This window comes from Myxocyprinus asiaticus, chromosome 4 (genome assembly GCF_019703515.2).
Source record: "Myxocyprinus asiaticus isolate MX2 ecotype Aquarium Trade chromosome 4, UBuf_Myxa_2, whole genome shotgun sequence".
NCBI lineage: Eukaryota > Metazoa > Chordata > Actinopteri > Cypriniformes > Catostomidae > Myxocyprinus > Myxocyprinus asiaticus.
The window spans coordinates 29,021,787-29,036,943 of record NC_059347.1 but is presented as its reverse complement, the minus strand read 5'-3'; the positions used below and the strand labels follow the sequence as shown (position 1 = coordinate 29,036,943).

General features: G+C 40.2%; 1 protein-coding gene and 1 pseudogene across 1 annotated transcript; one reads left to right on the top strand and one right to left on the bottom strand.

Annotated features, from left to right (window-relative positions):
• Window positions 1–55: 55 nt before the first annotated feature.
• Window positions 56–5,255, top strand: LOC127440164 (B-cell CLL/lymphoma 7 protein family member A-like). The gene is made up of 6 exons (XM_051696617.1): window positions 56–383; window positions 2,360–2,441; window positions 2,710–2,806; window positions 3,230–3,400; window positions 3,523–3,620; window positions 3,878–5,255. Exons 1-6 carry the CDS (start codon window positions 292–294, stop codon window positions 3,941–3,943), a joined length of 606 nt encoding a protein of 201 aa, XP_051552577.1. The 5' UTR covers window positions 56–291; the 3' UTR covers window positions 3,944–5,255.
• Window positions 5,256–5,606: 351 nt separating this feature from the next.
• Window positions 5,607–7,171, bottom strand: LOC127440165 (DNA oxidative demethylase ALKBH2-like; annotated as a pseudogene).
• Window positions 7,172–15,157: the final 7,986 nt, after the last annotated feature.

Here is a 15,157-nt window from a genome sequence, read left to right as displayed (position 1 = left end):
TACTGGCCTTTTAGATTCTCTTTTATTTTCAAATACATGCGTAAACAGTGTTTGTTATCATAGTTGTCTTTCCGCTTTGATTAAATCACTCAGCAATATGTTAAAATATCATTTTCTTTTTTAGTTCCCCAACAAAAGATCGAAACGTGTGCCCGCATTGACCGTCTCTCATGCTTCGAGGGCATTTGGCGTCGGCGCAGGCGCACAAACCCCGCCTCGCTCCTGTGCTGAGTGCATTCGGATTGTGTCTAAACAGCCAGCGACCAAAAAGATATTTTACCAACAGCAGTAATGTCGGGCAGGTCGGTTCGCGCGGAGACGCGGAGCAGGGCGAAAGATGACATCAAGCGGGTTATGGCTGCAATTGAAAAAGTGCGGAAATGGTAAGAGAGCGTCCACCCGTTAACGAACAGTACAGTCAGTCTGTGGGGGAGGAGAGACGACGAGAAACAATGAATTGAAAGGAAAGAGAGCCTTTAATCCACTTCAATTTGAGTCAGAAATACCAGTCAGCTGTGCTGTGTCCACGTAACGTCGCGCGGTAGATGTTTTTACCCGCTATTTAAAATAAACAGTTTAGAAAAAGTGTAGATTAAATTTTGTCTTCCATCAAATTTTTATGTGGGTTGATCCAAGAAGCCATTTCGTTGCAGTCACATGAAGGCTTTGCTGTTTGAGCCTGTAATGCCGGCTGAAAAGCATTTACGAGCCGAGAGGAGTCAAACGTCAGTCCCCATCGTGTCCGTACCGAACAAAAAGTGCCGCTGCCGTTGAGATTCATGTCGTCTGAGCGACTCGCGCACGTGTGCGACAGGGGCTTTAAATTCAGCGCGGAGGTTCAGCATCGCCCACACTTTTACACTCTGACTTTGACTTTTACAGTTTGCTCAATGAAAAAGCATTTGAGCCATTATGACATCAACAATAACCAGAACAAAAGTATATTTTTAAATAACATTGATTGTGGTTTAATTTACTCGTTTATGATAAATAGATAGTTGAATAGGTTTTTGTAATTTTTCTCTCTTCTTGTCAGCTTGTACACTTATTTAAAGGAAACATTTTATTGAATTAAAATATTTTTCTACACATAGTATAGTTCTCTTAATCATACTGCCTCCATCACTACACGATTGCTGAAAAAAAAAACAAACAAAAAAAAAACTTGCACGGTAAAAGTTGTCTGTTTAGAGTAAAATAGTTTAGTATACAGTACTGTGAAAAATGTCACATAATGAGGATGTCTTAAAAAATAATCACATAAATAGTTTTCATTTATCACTTAATGTCATACAAAGTCCAGTAAACATAAAAAAAAATCTAAATCAATATTTGGTGTGACCACCTTTGCCTTCAAAACAGCCCCAATTCTCCTAGGTACACCTGGACAGTTTTTCTTGGTTGTTGGCAGATCGGATGTTCAAAGCTTCTTGGAGAATTCACCACACTTCTTCTATCTATTTGGCTGTCTAAATTGCGTCTGTCTCTTCATGTAATGCCAAACTGACTCGATGTTGAGTCCATTTGCAAAGGGAATGTTGAAATCTAAAATGGATATTTCCTACTGATACAATAAAAGCAGAATATATCAAATATCCGTTTTAAGACAAATATAATGCACCTAAGACTTTGGCACAGTACTAGAGATGCCGTGATAACATGTTAGAAAATAACTTGCTGTATGTAATCTGTAAATGCTCTTTAGACAGAAATACCTCTGAAGACATTTCTGATATGTATTAAATTGGTAATACTCCACCAGATTATTTTAGAGGGTCAATGCAGTTACAGATATCAAGAATTACAGTTTCAACTATTTGAAATTATATTTTTGATATCAAAATTGTGTATTTCATAATGTAATTTTTTACATCAAGAATTCAGTTCATTTCAGTGCAAATGTAATTACTGATATCAAAAATTAGCACTTTCACTAGTAGTTATTACATTCCTGATATCAAGAATAAGAATTTTAAATAGTGAAAATTGAATTGTTGATGTCAACAATTCATGTCCTGCGAATGCTTAAGTCAATTTGGCTTGCCATAGTAATAATAATAATAATTTAATAATTGTATTTATTTATCATACATTATACATTTGCACATATACAGTGAAATTCTTTTTTTTTCACATATCCCAGCTAAGCTGGGGTCAGAGTGCAGGGTCAGCCATGATATGGCACCCCTGGAGCAGATAGGGTCAAGGGCCTTGCTCAAGGGCCCAACAGTGGAATCTTGGCAGTGCTGGGGCTTGAACCCCTGACCTTCTGATCAGTAACCCAGAGCCTTAACCGCTAAGCTTGTGTCCTTTGTCTTTGATATCAGTCTAACAATGACATGCATGTGGTGTTCTCCAGGGAGAAGAAATGGGTGACCGTTGGTGACACATCACTGCGAATTTACAAGTGGGTACCAGTGACAGAACCCAAGTCAGATGATGTAAGTGAAATTTAATTTTAACATTTTTTTTTTTTTTTTTTTGCTAGTGTTAAGGAATTTGAAATGATTATATATATATATATATATTTTTTTTTTTTTCTGGTTGCTGGTGGCCCAGATCATTGCACTTTTATTAAATTGTAGGATAATAAAGTGAACATTGCTTGATTTGTCTTATTTTTTTAAAGATGTTGTTCACTGATTGATTGCTCTCCACAACGTCAAATGGAGAGAAAAAAATGACAATGCATTTATGTATGTAACGCAGAAGAATAAAAACAAGAAGAAGGGCAAAGATGACAAGTATGGTTCTGAGGTCACAACCCCTGAGAACAGCTCCTCTCCAGGAATGATGGATATGCATGGTAATGCTGTAGACCTGTTACTTATCAGTTTCATCTCCAAATAATGTTATGGCAGCCTTTTCTGGCTGTTGCTAGGCAATTATTTATAAATTATAGTGGTTGTTAAAGCCAGAAGATTGTAGCACAATATGAAAATGGGCACAAAGGTGTTATCTTTGTGATTCCTAAACAATTAGTCTTCTAGACATGTATGAAATATTTAAGTATCCCAAAAATGGCCTGTAATTTCACATCATTTATGGAGTTTTGAACATTATAATCAATGGGTTAGAATGGCACTATCCTTTTTATCCAATAGAGGGGGTTCATGAACTCCTAATGAACTGAGGTCATTTTCTTTTCTGACACTTAACCATCCATTAACAGACATGTACTGGTCGATTGGCAAAAGTTTAATCTAGTGTTTCTGTTCTTCACATACAGATGATAACAGTAACCAGAGCTCCATTGCAGACTCATCCCCACTAAAGCAAGAGAACAGCAACAACACAAGTCCTACACCTGAACCCATGGCAGCTACTCAGAGTGACGGCAATGACTTGAAAAGTGACCAATGTCCTTCCAAACAGCCTTCATCTGGTCAGGATCATAAGGGTTAGTCACTGAACTTAAGTCCTTAACTAATATGGAAATCATACTATCCTCTGTTCTTGATCTGCCTGTGGTGTTTGTGGATTTTTAGGGTAATGTATCTAATGACACTTCTTTATTTTCAGAACAAAATCACAGCTCATCAGAGTCTACAACAGCTAAAAGGGACAGCAAGTCACAGGGGGATTCGGAACACTTTTTAGACTCTTCAAAATCGGCCCAGGTATGTGCTTAAATCATCTCTTGCAACAGGATCAAAAAATAATGAAAATCTATTGAGTACTACTCACACAAAGCAAAGAAATCATTTGAAATTACATTTATATTATTATTATTATGTTATTCCAGGACTATGACTTGACTAAATAATTTAACCTATTTCCTTTGTCTTATTCCTCACCAAGAAATAGCTACATTTTTCAGTCAGAGATCAGCTGTCCTTTTTCTGCTTTATAACTGATTCAGTGGTTTCTATTGAAGGAATTGGAAGATGGTGCTCCCCCAAGCAAAAAAGGGAAAATGGATTCTTCCTCTGAGGAAAGCTAACTGTCTTTTGGCAGCATTTGGCATGACATTTGCGATCCCAGTTTCTTTTCTTGAAATGCATCACAAAGAAAAGGAGGTTTTTCTTCACTTCTACAGCCTTCACCACAACCATCCATTCACCTTTACAGAGAAAACCATTTGTCTCTTGCAGTCATTTTCCAGTGCAGAGTGCAAGCCTGGATCATTTCATTCCATAATAGATGGGAACATGAATTGAGGAAAAGTTAAGAATCAAGCTGAGATATTGTACAGATCTTAAAACGGTTCATGGTGCCCTACAATCACTACATGCTATTTATTTTGCAAAGATCAGTACTGTCAACTGAAATGGCACTGGAACTGCCATAGTTTTTCCAAACCGGCACTGATATCAACTGCCATTTGCAATCTTCAAAATTTGTATCACTCACCTTTTCTTGTTCACTCAGGAAGGTCAAAACACTGTTTTCTTAATCATGCTGAAAGTAACTGATTTCTGCTGCTGTAGTTTGAATAGTGATAGTTCACCTTAAGTAGCTAAATATAAAAAAAATTACATTTTCAAATGGTACTAGTCACAAGTTGAGTCATTCAAGTTCTCCTATGAAGACCATAGCCTGTAGCATAGGTCTTGAGTGCATTTGTGTTACTGAGAGATGGGTGTTTTTTTTTTGTTTGTTTTTTTTTTGGTTTGTCTACACACTTCTCCAAAAGTGCCCACATTTAGGTTCTCCTCATTTTAATATCCACATAAGCCTCAACTGTTCATTTTCACTATTGCTCAAGTTAAACTGTGGTGTTCAAACCAAGCTTTGAAATGCTGGTTGCCATTTCAACAGCACTACAACCTTCCACTGTACACAAGGAATACAATAATTGCATAATTTTAAAATGTCAAATCAAGGAAATACTTTTATCAGCAACTGTACTGACTGCTTGTGTCGTCGTCCAAGGAATTAAAGTGACATTGATTAGATTGTAACACAGACATGTTATGGGTAGACAGCTGTGCGAATACCTCATACTCCGTCCAGCAGTGCTGGAATGTTAACACTAAGTATGACTTTTTCAAAATTACTCTGTCTGCTTGAAAAATAAAATGTATATATTTATACTATTATGTTTTTGCTACCCTTATGTTTTTGCCACAGTATTTCGCCAAACTATTGCCTTCTGTAGTTCAATATTTGAAACTTTTAGCAAAAGTTATTCATTGGGACCATATTGTTTTGTTTTCCCCGTTGATAATGGAAATGTCTTGTACAGAAGTATGGTTGTGTCTAACCTATTTATTCCACATGTAGTTTATTGGTTTTCTAATAAAAATAAATAAACAAACATTTCCTTCGAATATTCCTGAAAATGCTTTTTTTTGGGGGGTGGGGGGGGTGGACAAATATAAAATGTGAATATGCTGTGGATATCACATTACTATTTAATTTTTTTTTTTTTTGTACTGAGATCATAAGACCATTTTACTGTACATCTGGTTTATGACCAGTAAACTAGGCTATGCCAATACTAACAGAAAGTGAAATAGACTGATTAAAAAAAAAAAAAAAAAAAAAAAGTGCGCAAAAGAACTATGTGATAAAAGAGCACTACCATTTCGCAAAGCTTTCTCATACTTTGAGGTAGCAAGATTTACAGTACATGGTCTGTAATGATACCAGGTTGGAAACTGTCACTCCATTTTAGTGCCACTTTTCTGTCTGTCTTTCATTATGCGCCTGTAAGTGAGGTTGATGCGTGGTGTTTTGACCTTTTTGCAGGCCGGAAGACTGATAGTAGAATGTATTTGTGGGATAGTTCATGAGCAGAAGACTCCCACAGGCCAGCTCCAGCTTCACTGGCTCAATCTGACATTTGCCAGAACTAGTACGTGCATTCTTATGTCGGAAAATTAAGTCATGGGCAGCCCTTAGAGACAGAGGCAATAGGACAGGCAGGATTGAGTTCCCGTTCATCATCGCGGTGCTCTCCCATGTGATCATGACCATCTTTTATACCTGATGGTAGCAACATAAACACAATGTCGGGTTTTCACATTGAAAGTGCATGATTTCTATGGTAAGCAATGCATTGCAGTGCTTCATCATCCATGTTCAGGTGAAGAGCAGTGATGTCAACATCAGTTTAATGTAATAGTTCACCCAAAAATTAAAATTTACTTTATCATTTACTCACCCTCATGCCATCCCAGAAGTGTGACTTTTTTTCTTCCCCAGAACACAAAAGATTTTTAGAAAAATATCTGAGCTCTGCAGGTCCATACATTGCAAGTGAATGGTGACCAGACCTTTATAGCTCCAAAAAGCACATAAAGCCAGCGTAAAACTAATCCATATGCTCCAGTGGTTAAAACCATGTTGTAAGCAGCAATATGATAGGTGTAGGTGAGAAACAGGTATTTTTTTTTACTATAAATCTTCACCTTTGACCAGTCCCGACCAGTAGGTGGCGTTATGCACAAAGAATGTGAATCGCCAAAAAAAAAGTAGTATGTGGAAGTGAAAGTGGTGATATATGGAAAAAAAAAGGGACTTAAATATTGATCTGTTTCTCACCCACACCTATTATATTGCTTCTGAAAACATGAATTTAACAACTGGAGTCGTATGAATTACTTTTATGCTGCCTTTATGTCCTTTTTGGACCTTCAAAGTTCTGGTCACCATTCACTTGCATTGTATGGACCCACAGAGCTGAAATATTTTTCAAAAAATCTTTGTGTTCTGCAGAAGAAAAAAAGTCATGCACATCTGGAATGGCATAAAGGTGAGTAAATGTTGAGAGAATTTTAATTTTTGGATGAACTATTCCTTTAATTACCTGTTTATCAAAACAAAATTGAAGGTATGGCCTGTTGCCTTGGTGACAGCATCTCGAATGTCTTCCAGGAGATGGACCCCAGAGAGAGTATATCAGTCCCTCATCCCCGTATGTTGCTTGCTTCCTCTGAACATTGTACACCTTTCCATACACTTTTACCTTAGCCGTGTCACCTTTGTCACAAAAGTAAAAAATATACAGTATCACCATCCAACAAACTAAAAAAAATACAGTATTACATTAATATGTAATGCAGTAATTGGTACATGTATAAGAATGTTCCTATAGTTTTTGTTTAATCCTCAAAACCTGTTTCAGTGTTTCTTCTATCTGTAATAACCTGGATACATAATTAAAAAGTGCCTTTTTGTTTTTTTGTTATTAACAGTTTTATTCCATATAACATATATTTAAAAATAATAATAAAAAAAATAACAGAATATTTGGAATCACATATTATTTACAACCCTTTCTCCAGAACATTAACCCCCGCCCCCCCCAACACAAACAGATGTAACTCACAAATGTAATTGACAAAGACACACAAACACAATAAAACAGTAGAAAATATTTAGAAATACATAAAAGTATACATTCAAAAACAAAAAGGCTACAACATATACATTTAAAACAACACGTCTCCCTCCACTGCCCCTCCCCGAGAGCCCTCCAAAAAGGCCAAATAGCTGCCCCACTTCCTGATGAACATATCCATGTTGCCTAGCATTCTATATGACAACTCTTCCCAAGCTGCTACCCTGCCCATCTCCTCGTACCATTCACAAAACGAGGGGGCTCCAGCTGACTTCCATCCTCTAAGGTTAACCTGTCTGCCCACCATAACACTGGCCAGGATCCAATTCTTCATGTACTTATCTCCTACATCAATGACCGCCCCATCACCTAAAATACAGAGTCTGGGGCAAAATGAGATTTGAGTATCTAATATGTCACCCATAAAACATGGGCTGTGCCTCAATCTTCTATTTGGCAATGCCAGCAGGTGGGTGTGTCTTTAAGACACAGCCTATACAATCTAGAGGGGGTCCAATAGAATCTATGTAAAATCTTAAATTGCATAAGGCGCACCCTTGCATCTCTAGATGTAGACTTGATGTTTTTTAGAATGCTAGCCACTCTACCTCCTCCAATACCAAGTTTAGATCTTTCTCCCATAATCTCTTGAGCAAAGTTAAAGCTCCATCCCCCAGACTCTGAATTAGCAGGGAGTAATACACTGATGCCTCATGACCTTTTCCAAAAGCAGTAATCACCACTCCCAGAGTATCTGCCACTTTAGGGGGGTGTATACTTCCCCCAAAAATAGTACAGAGCAGGTGGCGCAGATGTAAATACCTAAAGAACTGAGATCTGGGAATCCTAAATTGTTGAACCATATTTTCAAAAGATCTCAACACTCCACTCTCATATAGGTCACCGAGTGTATTAACCTCCCTCACAATCCACTCTGACCAGCAGAAAGGAGATTTATTCAAACATAATTTTGGGTTCAGCCATATGCTCGAGGAAACATTTAAAAAAATGTCTGAATTAAACAGTCTGGACACTTTTGTCCATACCGAGTGCAAATGTGAGATAACGGGATGTAACTTACCTTCTCCAGTTAGTTTGATAGAAAGGCTTTGCAATGGCGAAATAGGGGCAAGAACTTCCTTTACTGTACAGAACCAGGGAGGGGCTCTCTCAGGTGGAAGTGACCAATAAGCCAAATGTCTGAGACTGAACGCATAGTAATAAAAAAATAAAAAAATCATCTTCCTTTCTTATCGCAGCTGCTAATGGTTCCAGGGCAAGACAGAACAATAATGGGGAAAGAGGGCAACCCTGCTGGGTGACCTTGTCCAGAGTAAGATAATCTGAAATTAATCCATTCGTTTGTACCGCCGCTACCGGGTGTCTATAAAGTAACTTAATCCAACTAATAAAAGTTTTCCCGAACCCATATATTTCCAAAATCTTAAAAAGAAAATCCCATTCTACCATATCAAACGCCATTTTGGCGTCAAGTGAGATGGCAGTAACCATAGTCTGATCATTCGCTACTGACCACATGTTATTGATGAGATGCCTGATGTTATCAGAAGAGCTACGGCCCGAATAAACCCCACCTGATCTATATGTATAAGAGATGTCATAACATTACTTAATCGGTTAGCCAGAATTTTTTTACAAAATTTTAACATCTAGCTGGATCAGGGAAATTGGACGGTAACTTACACTCGCTTGGATCTTTGTCCTTTTTAAGAATCAGACTGATCCAGGCTTGTGTCATGGTTGGCGGAAGCTTTCCATTCTTTAATGTTTCTGTATAAACTTCTAACAAAAGTGGAGCCAGATCTGTAGCATAAGATCTAAAAAAACTCGGTGGCAAAACCATCTGGCCCCGGAGCCTTGGCCGGGCCTTAATTACCTTGTCAAGCTCCTCCAAGGTTATCTCAGAATCAAGATAATTTTTTTTGCTCATTCGTCAGTTTAGAGAGATCTAATGATTACACAAAGTTTCTAAAATCTTCATCAATAGATGAAGACATGGAACTATAGAGATCAAGATTTTAAATTCTTTAAAAGCATTATTAATATCAATGGCCAAGGTAAATATTTCACCATCAGCAGATTTCACTGAGGGAACTGTAGAAAAAGACTCTCTCTGCTTTATATATCTAGCCAAAAACGTCCCTGCTTTGTCCCCCGACTCAAAGTATGACTGTCTTGCCCTAAAAACCCAAAACTCCACCTTCCGTGACAAAACAGTATTATATCTGTATTTTAATCGGGTCAATTCTCTGAGGCCATCAGATGACATTCGGCGCTTCAGCTCTGTCTCGGTACTTTTAATATTCTCTTCCAACTCCACGAGTTCTCGTGCTTTAGATTTTTTGATGAATGAGGCATACTGTATGATCCGACCCCCTAGAACTGCCTATAGTGCATACCAAGCCATGCCCACAGAGGATACTGAGGACCAGCTGGTCTCCATATAAACATTGATTTCAGCCTTTAACATCTGTTGGAAAAGGGAAACATTAAAGAGCCAACTATATGATTTCTTTTTCTCCATATGTGGCAACACCTCTAAACTCACCAGGGTGTGATCCGAGACTAAAATGTTTCCAATTGAGCAATCCACAACAGATGAAATGAGGGACTTAGATATCAAGAAAAAATCTATTCTTATGGTCTGATGAAAAAAAAAATTATAGCCCCAACCAGATGGGTTCAAAAGTCTCCAAATATCTGTAAGACCAAGATTTTTACACATCCTGTGAAGTGTCAATGTTGCTCTAGGGGGCTTGCACACTTTTGCTTCAATATGATCAATGACTGAGTCCATCAAAAGATTAAAGTCTCCTCCCAATATTATATCATGAGGGGTGCCAGGGGCTTGCAATATCCCTTCAAGATCTAAAAGCCCTGTTCATCAATGTTAGGTGCGTAAATATTAGTCAAAATCAACTGTTGCCCCTGAATTTCTGCTAAAACAATAATGACTCTTCCTAATTTATCTTTAATCTGTTTGAGACATTTGAATTGTAGATGTTTACTTAATGTAATGACTCCCCTGCTCTTACTTGAGCCAGCACTAAAGAAAACATGTCCACCCCATATCCTCCCAAAAGTTTCAGCTTCCTGCGGGGAAAGATATCATATTTCTTACGTTTAAGAAAAGAAATAGCCTTCCTTCTTTTTATGGGGTGCCCCAACCCATTCACATTCCAGATTAGAGAGAAACAATCCACTCATATTAACATTTGACATTTTGACATACGAGGAAAAAATAAATTGTGTGTCAAAAATAAAATTATAAACACCACATTCCCCATTAGTGCAAAAATCAAACCCCAAACTTCCCCCTGAACCACCAAACAGAAAAAAGAAAAACATGTGCATTAACCCGCGCACAACAGCGCCAACCGGAGTCCATCCCTCTAAACTCAAACAGTCCATGTACGCCTACGAGAGTCCCCGCAACAACCTTGCCGTCAGAATGCTCAAGTCCAGTGCTTCAATACAGATTCTGCGAGACAGAATTTCATAACAGAAAATAATATCTAAAACAAACTCCAGCCAATTGGCAGAATAAACGCAAAGAACGTGTAAATTCATTCACAAAGATGTCTCGAAGGTGTGTTCCTCCACAAAACAAATTCCAGCCGCTAGCGGAACCAGCACACACACAAAACAAATAAAAAATTACAAATTAAAAGCTGTTCAGTTTCCTCAGACAGTCAAACAAATGTACAGTGAGCCGGCTGCTCGTGAGTGCAGCAAACGACATAACCATTCCAATGTCCTGCAAAAAAATACTCCAGGAAACACACTCCATCCAATAGGAGGCATAAGCACAAAGAACGAGCAGATTCATCCACAGCTGTCCCAAGGAGTGTTATTCCACAAAACAAACTCCAGCCGCTAGGTGGAACCAGCACAAAAAGAAACAAAAAAGGCACCCACTTTCCTCGGACGGCCAAAGGCATATTCAGTGAGTCAGTCCACTTGAGGCACGTGAGAGAGATACACCATGACTTCCTCAGTCCATTGACTCTATGAAAGACAATGCTTGTTGTGGGCATGTAAATATTTTGCATCCATCCTTAGTATCCATTCTCAATTTGGCTGGAAACATCAGTGCAAAAGCCATCTTCCGTTGGTGTAAGAGTTTCTTGCATTCCTTAAATCGATCACGTTTCTCTCGTCAAATTCTCAAAAAATGGGAACAAGAAAATGTTGTGATTCTTCCAAAGAAGCCTTTCTTTGCTCCTAGTCTCACGCAACACAAGATCTTTATCGGATGATCTCAGGAATTTGGCCAGAATTGATCGGGGCCTGTCTCCCTCAGAGGATCTGTGAGCTGGGACTCTGTGAGCTCACTTGATTTCCAGCTTATGGCCTGTTATGTCAAGCAGACTCAGGAAGAGCTCCTTTAGGAATTTCACCATATCGTGACCTTCTTCGTTCTCAGGAATTCCAAAAATCTGGGCGTTATTTCGTCGGCTCCTCTTCTCAATATCTTCCAGTTTTTCCAAAATGCTTTCCACATCTATCTTGGTCACCAGCGGATTAACAGATAATTCTCTCTCCGATGACTCCAGATAATCGATCCATTTCTCGACTTCCGACAATCTTGTAACCAACTCAGAGAATTTTTGGCTAGGAAAACAACCGACAGCTCCAGGCAGTTGATGTGCCACACCCTCCTCGCACCTGCCCAAGTGCCGAAGGCCGGGCGCCTGTTGCACAATGCACCCCAACCTGCGTTGGAAGCCTCTGTGGTCACCAGTTTCTGCCTGAAAACCTGCCCCCCAGCTTGACACTTTGCTGGTAGAAAGCAGGAGCTGTCCAAGGTGCTGTAGCAGCTAGACAGCGGTGTGATATAGCTATGCGCATGCGCCCTTGGCACCAGGCATGTCGTGGTGCACAGTGCTTGAGCCAGCCATGAAGAGGTCTCATATGTAAAGGGAATGACGGCAGATGCCGCCGTAAGCCCCAATGCTTTTTGAAACAGCTTAAGTGGAAGTGTTCACCCCAGACTGAACTGAGACAGACACTGGAGAATGACCTGAATGCACTCGCTTGTGAGAAGCGCACGCTCGCTCAGCAATAAGTCTCTGTGCTACCATTACAGAACCTCTGATTGGGCCAGTAACAGCCAATCATTGAGGCAGTTCAAAATTCATACGCTGGCTCGTGCTGAGGGGGCTGCCTTCGTTTGGGCCACGACTTGTGCGTGGGTTTTTTAGCTGGGTGCTGTCCCGTGACAGAGTGGGAGCGAGCCAGTTGTGATGAACTACTGCTCCGTTTTGGCATAAAATGTCTTATAGCCTGCGAGTGTTGTGGAGTCGTGACGTAGCGCTCAGCAAACCTATCCACAGAGCTGCCGAAAAGGCTGGCTGGAGACACCGGAGCATCAGAGAGAGTGACTTTTTCCACATCATGCATTTCCTTGTGGGTCAGCCAGATGTGATGATCCAAAACCACCAGGTTGCCCATTGACTTGCCAGTGGCCTGTGCACTGACTTTCGTGGTTTGCAGTGCTAAGTCCGTAGCGGTGCAGAGCTCTCTGAATGTCTCTGGACCATTGCTCGTCCATTTGCTTGTGGAGCTTAGCTTGGAAAACTTGGAGCACCGCCATCGCGTGGAGTGCTGAACCAGCTTGGCCCACCGCTGAGTATGCTTTTCCAGCCAGTGCGGACGTCAGTTGACATGGCTTGGAAGGATGAACGGGGCGTGATTTCCATGCCCTACTACTCACCGGGCAGAGATGTGCTGCTACCGCCTCTTCCACAGGAGATAGTTGGGCATAACATTTGTATTCGCCGTGGTCCACTTTAGCGAGGAATGGAATCACTGTGTGAGCGTGCTAAATAGGTAGCGTGCCAGGATTTTGTAAGTTCGTTATGAACTTCCGCGAAGAACGGGGCAGTTCTGTGAAGCACGGTACCTTGACGATGTCCGGACTGCAGATTTTTCAGGTTCCTCTGGTGGAGACCACTTGATAAAGGTCGCCCTTGAAAGGACGCAAAGCATCTCCTTGTCAGTGGTGCGTGCGCACTCTTCGCCCTTGCTGGGGGAAAGGGCGGCAATGTCCTCCATTGACCACTCGCCAGATGCAGCGAGAGACATATCATCATCCCCAGCGTCAGAACCGCCGAACGTGATGAGGCTGTGTGCTCCTGCAGAGGGCTGAAGCGCATCAAGTACATACTGTTTTAGCACAGATGCATTACATGGAGATTGAGGGGCTCGCGGGGCATGTGCCGGCATGAGGTCCACCTCAAATTCATCCTGTCGGCCTCGCCGTGCCTCCTCGTGTGATCCCTCGGGAGTCACAGAAGAGGCGGGTGGGAGGGCACGGGAGGCTGAATCGTCCCTCAGAACGAGGGTGATTTGCAAGCGAAGTGTCTTGAGATTCATACCCTCACAGTGGGAGCAGTCAGTTTCCATGAGAGCTGTTTCTGCGTGGGCGCGGCCCAGACAGCGAACGCAGCTCTCATGCTGATCTGACGGTGGGCTGTGTCCCACGCACAAGGGAACACTTACGGAATGACATCTTAAACAAGACACAAACATGTAAGCGGCTCTTTTAGATGAGTCGCTGTCTTGAAGGAAGAAAATTCTGAGGAATGGTGTTTGCATGCCCACTTTTATACCAGACAGCTTCACGCCAAAAAGGGTGGGGCTTAAACACCATAGCCAATATTAGAATTGCCGTTATTGTAGAAGGGTTTCCACTAGGTTGTTTGGAAGGACACTCCCAACGACTCAATGTCAAGTGAACTGAATCTTAAGGGAACTCCTCTTCCACCTCACAAATCTCATTGCATTTCTTCAGTCGTTTCTCTTTCCTCCATTCATCATTCTCAGCAGATGCTGCTGATCTCTTCCTCTGCCGAGCTACAAACTTCTCCATTCAAACACCCGCAGGACATAACACAAAATGTCACTTACAAAATGTCTGGCTCTATTTTTTAAATCACTTTTTAAAAAAGTCACCTTAATTGAGCAACAAATTAGTTATTTAATACGTGTATAGGCTACTCTACATTGCCCACACTAAGGAAACCTGATTAATTAAATTAATTTTGACCGCCTATATTGGCCTGTTTGAAAATAATCATCTGGCATTAAAGCAAAACTTTGTGAAACATAATATGTTGTTGATTTACATTAAGTAAAATGCCATATTTATTTCTCAATAAGTACGCAAAATGATTGGTTGGGTTAGTGAAGTGAGATGCAAGAGCAGGCATTCCATGTCTTTCCAAGTCCAGATTTGAACCCTATAGAGAATATTTGGTCTCACTGAGTGGAACAAAATTGACTCTTCTTTCTGTAAAAAGCTGAATGCAAGTTTACCCAGAAGGCTTAAACATTTAAAGAAATCAAAGGGAAAATCACATACTAAGTTACTTTATTTGTTCAATTCTTGCTAATTTCCTGACCAATGATTTGTGGTTAAGACCATTAAAAGCTTAATGTTTGCCATTTTGGTCTTGACACAATTTCTTTTGCCCAGGAGTGTAAGTAATGCAAACAAAGCATTTTAGACACTTGAAATACCACTCTTGCAGAATCTTCAATTATTATATACATGTACCATTGCTTTCATGGCAGTAAGCGTTAGACAGCTGATGTATATGTTATCTTATCAAATGTTTGACCTGAAAAATTAGCGAAAACAGTGTTAATAATAGAGAGCTTGTGTCCAACATGCAGTTATGTTCTCCAGTTTACAAAACATTTACTTCAAGGGCTTCCAAAAACATTTTACACCATAATAGAATCAGCTAGTCTGTGTTGAGTTTGATGCCTTTAAATCTTGTAGCTTGGATTGATTATTACGCTGTACTTTGTATGTTTCCCAGAAAACTATTTCAAACTTGC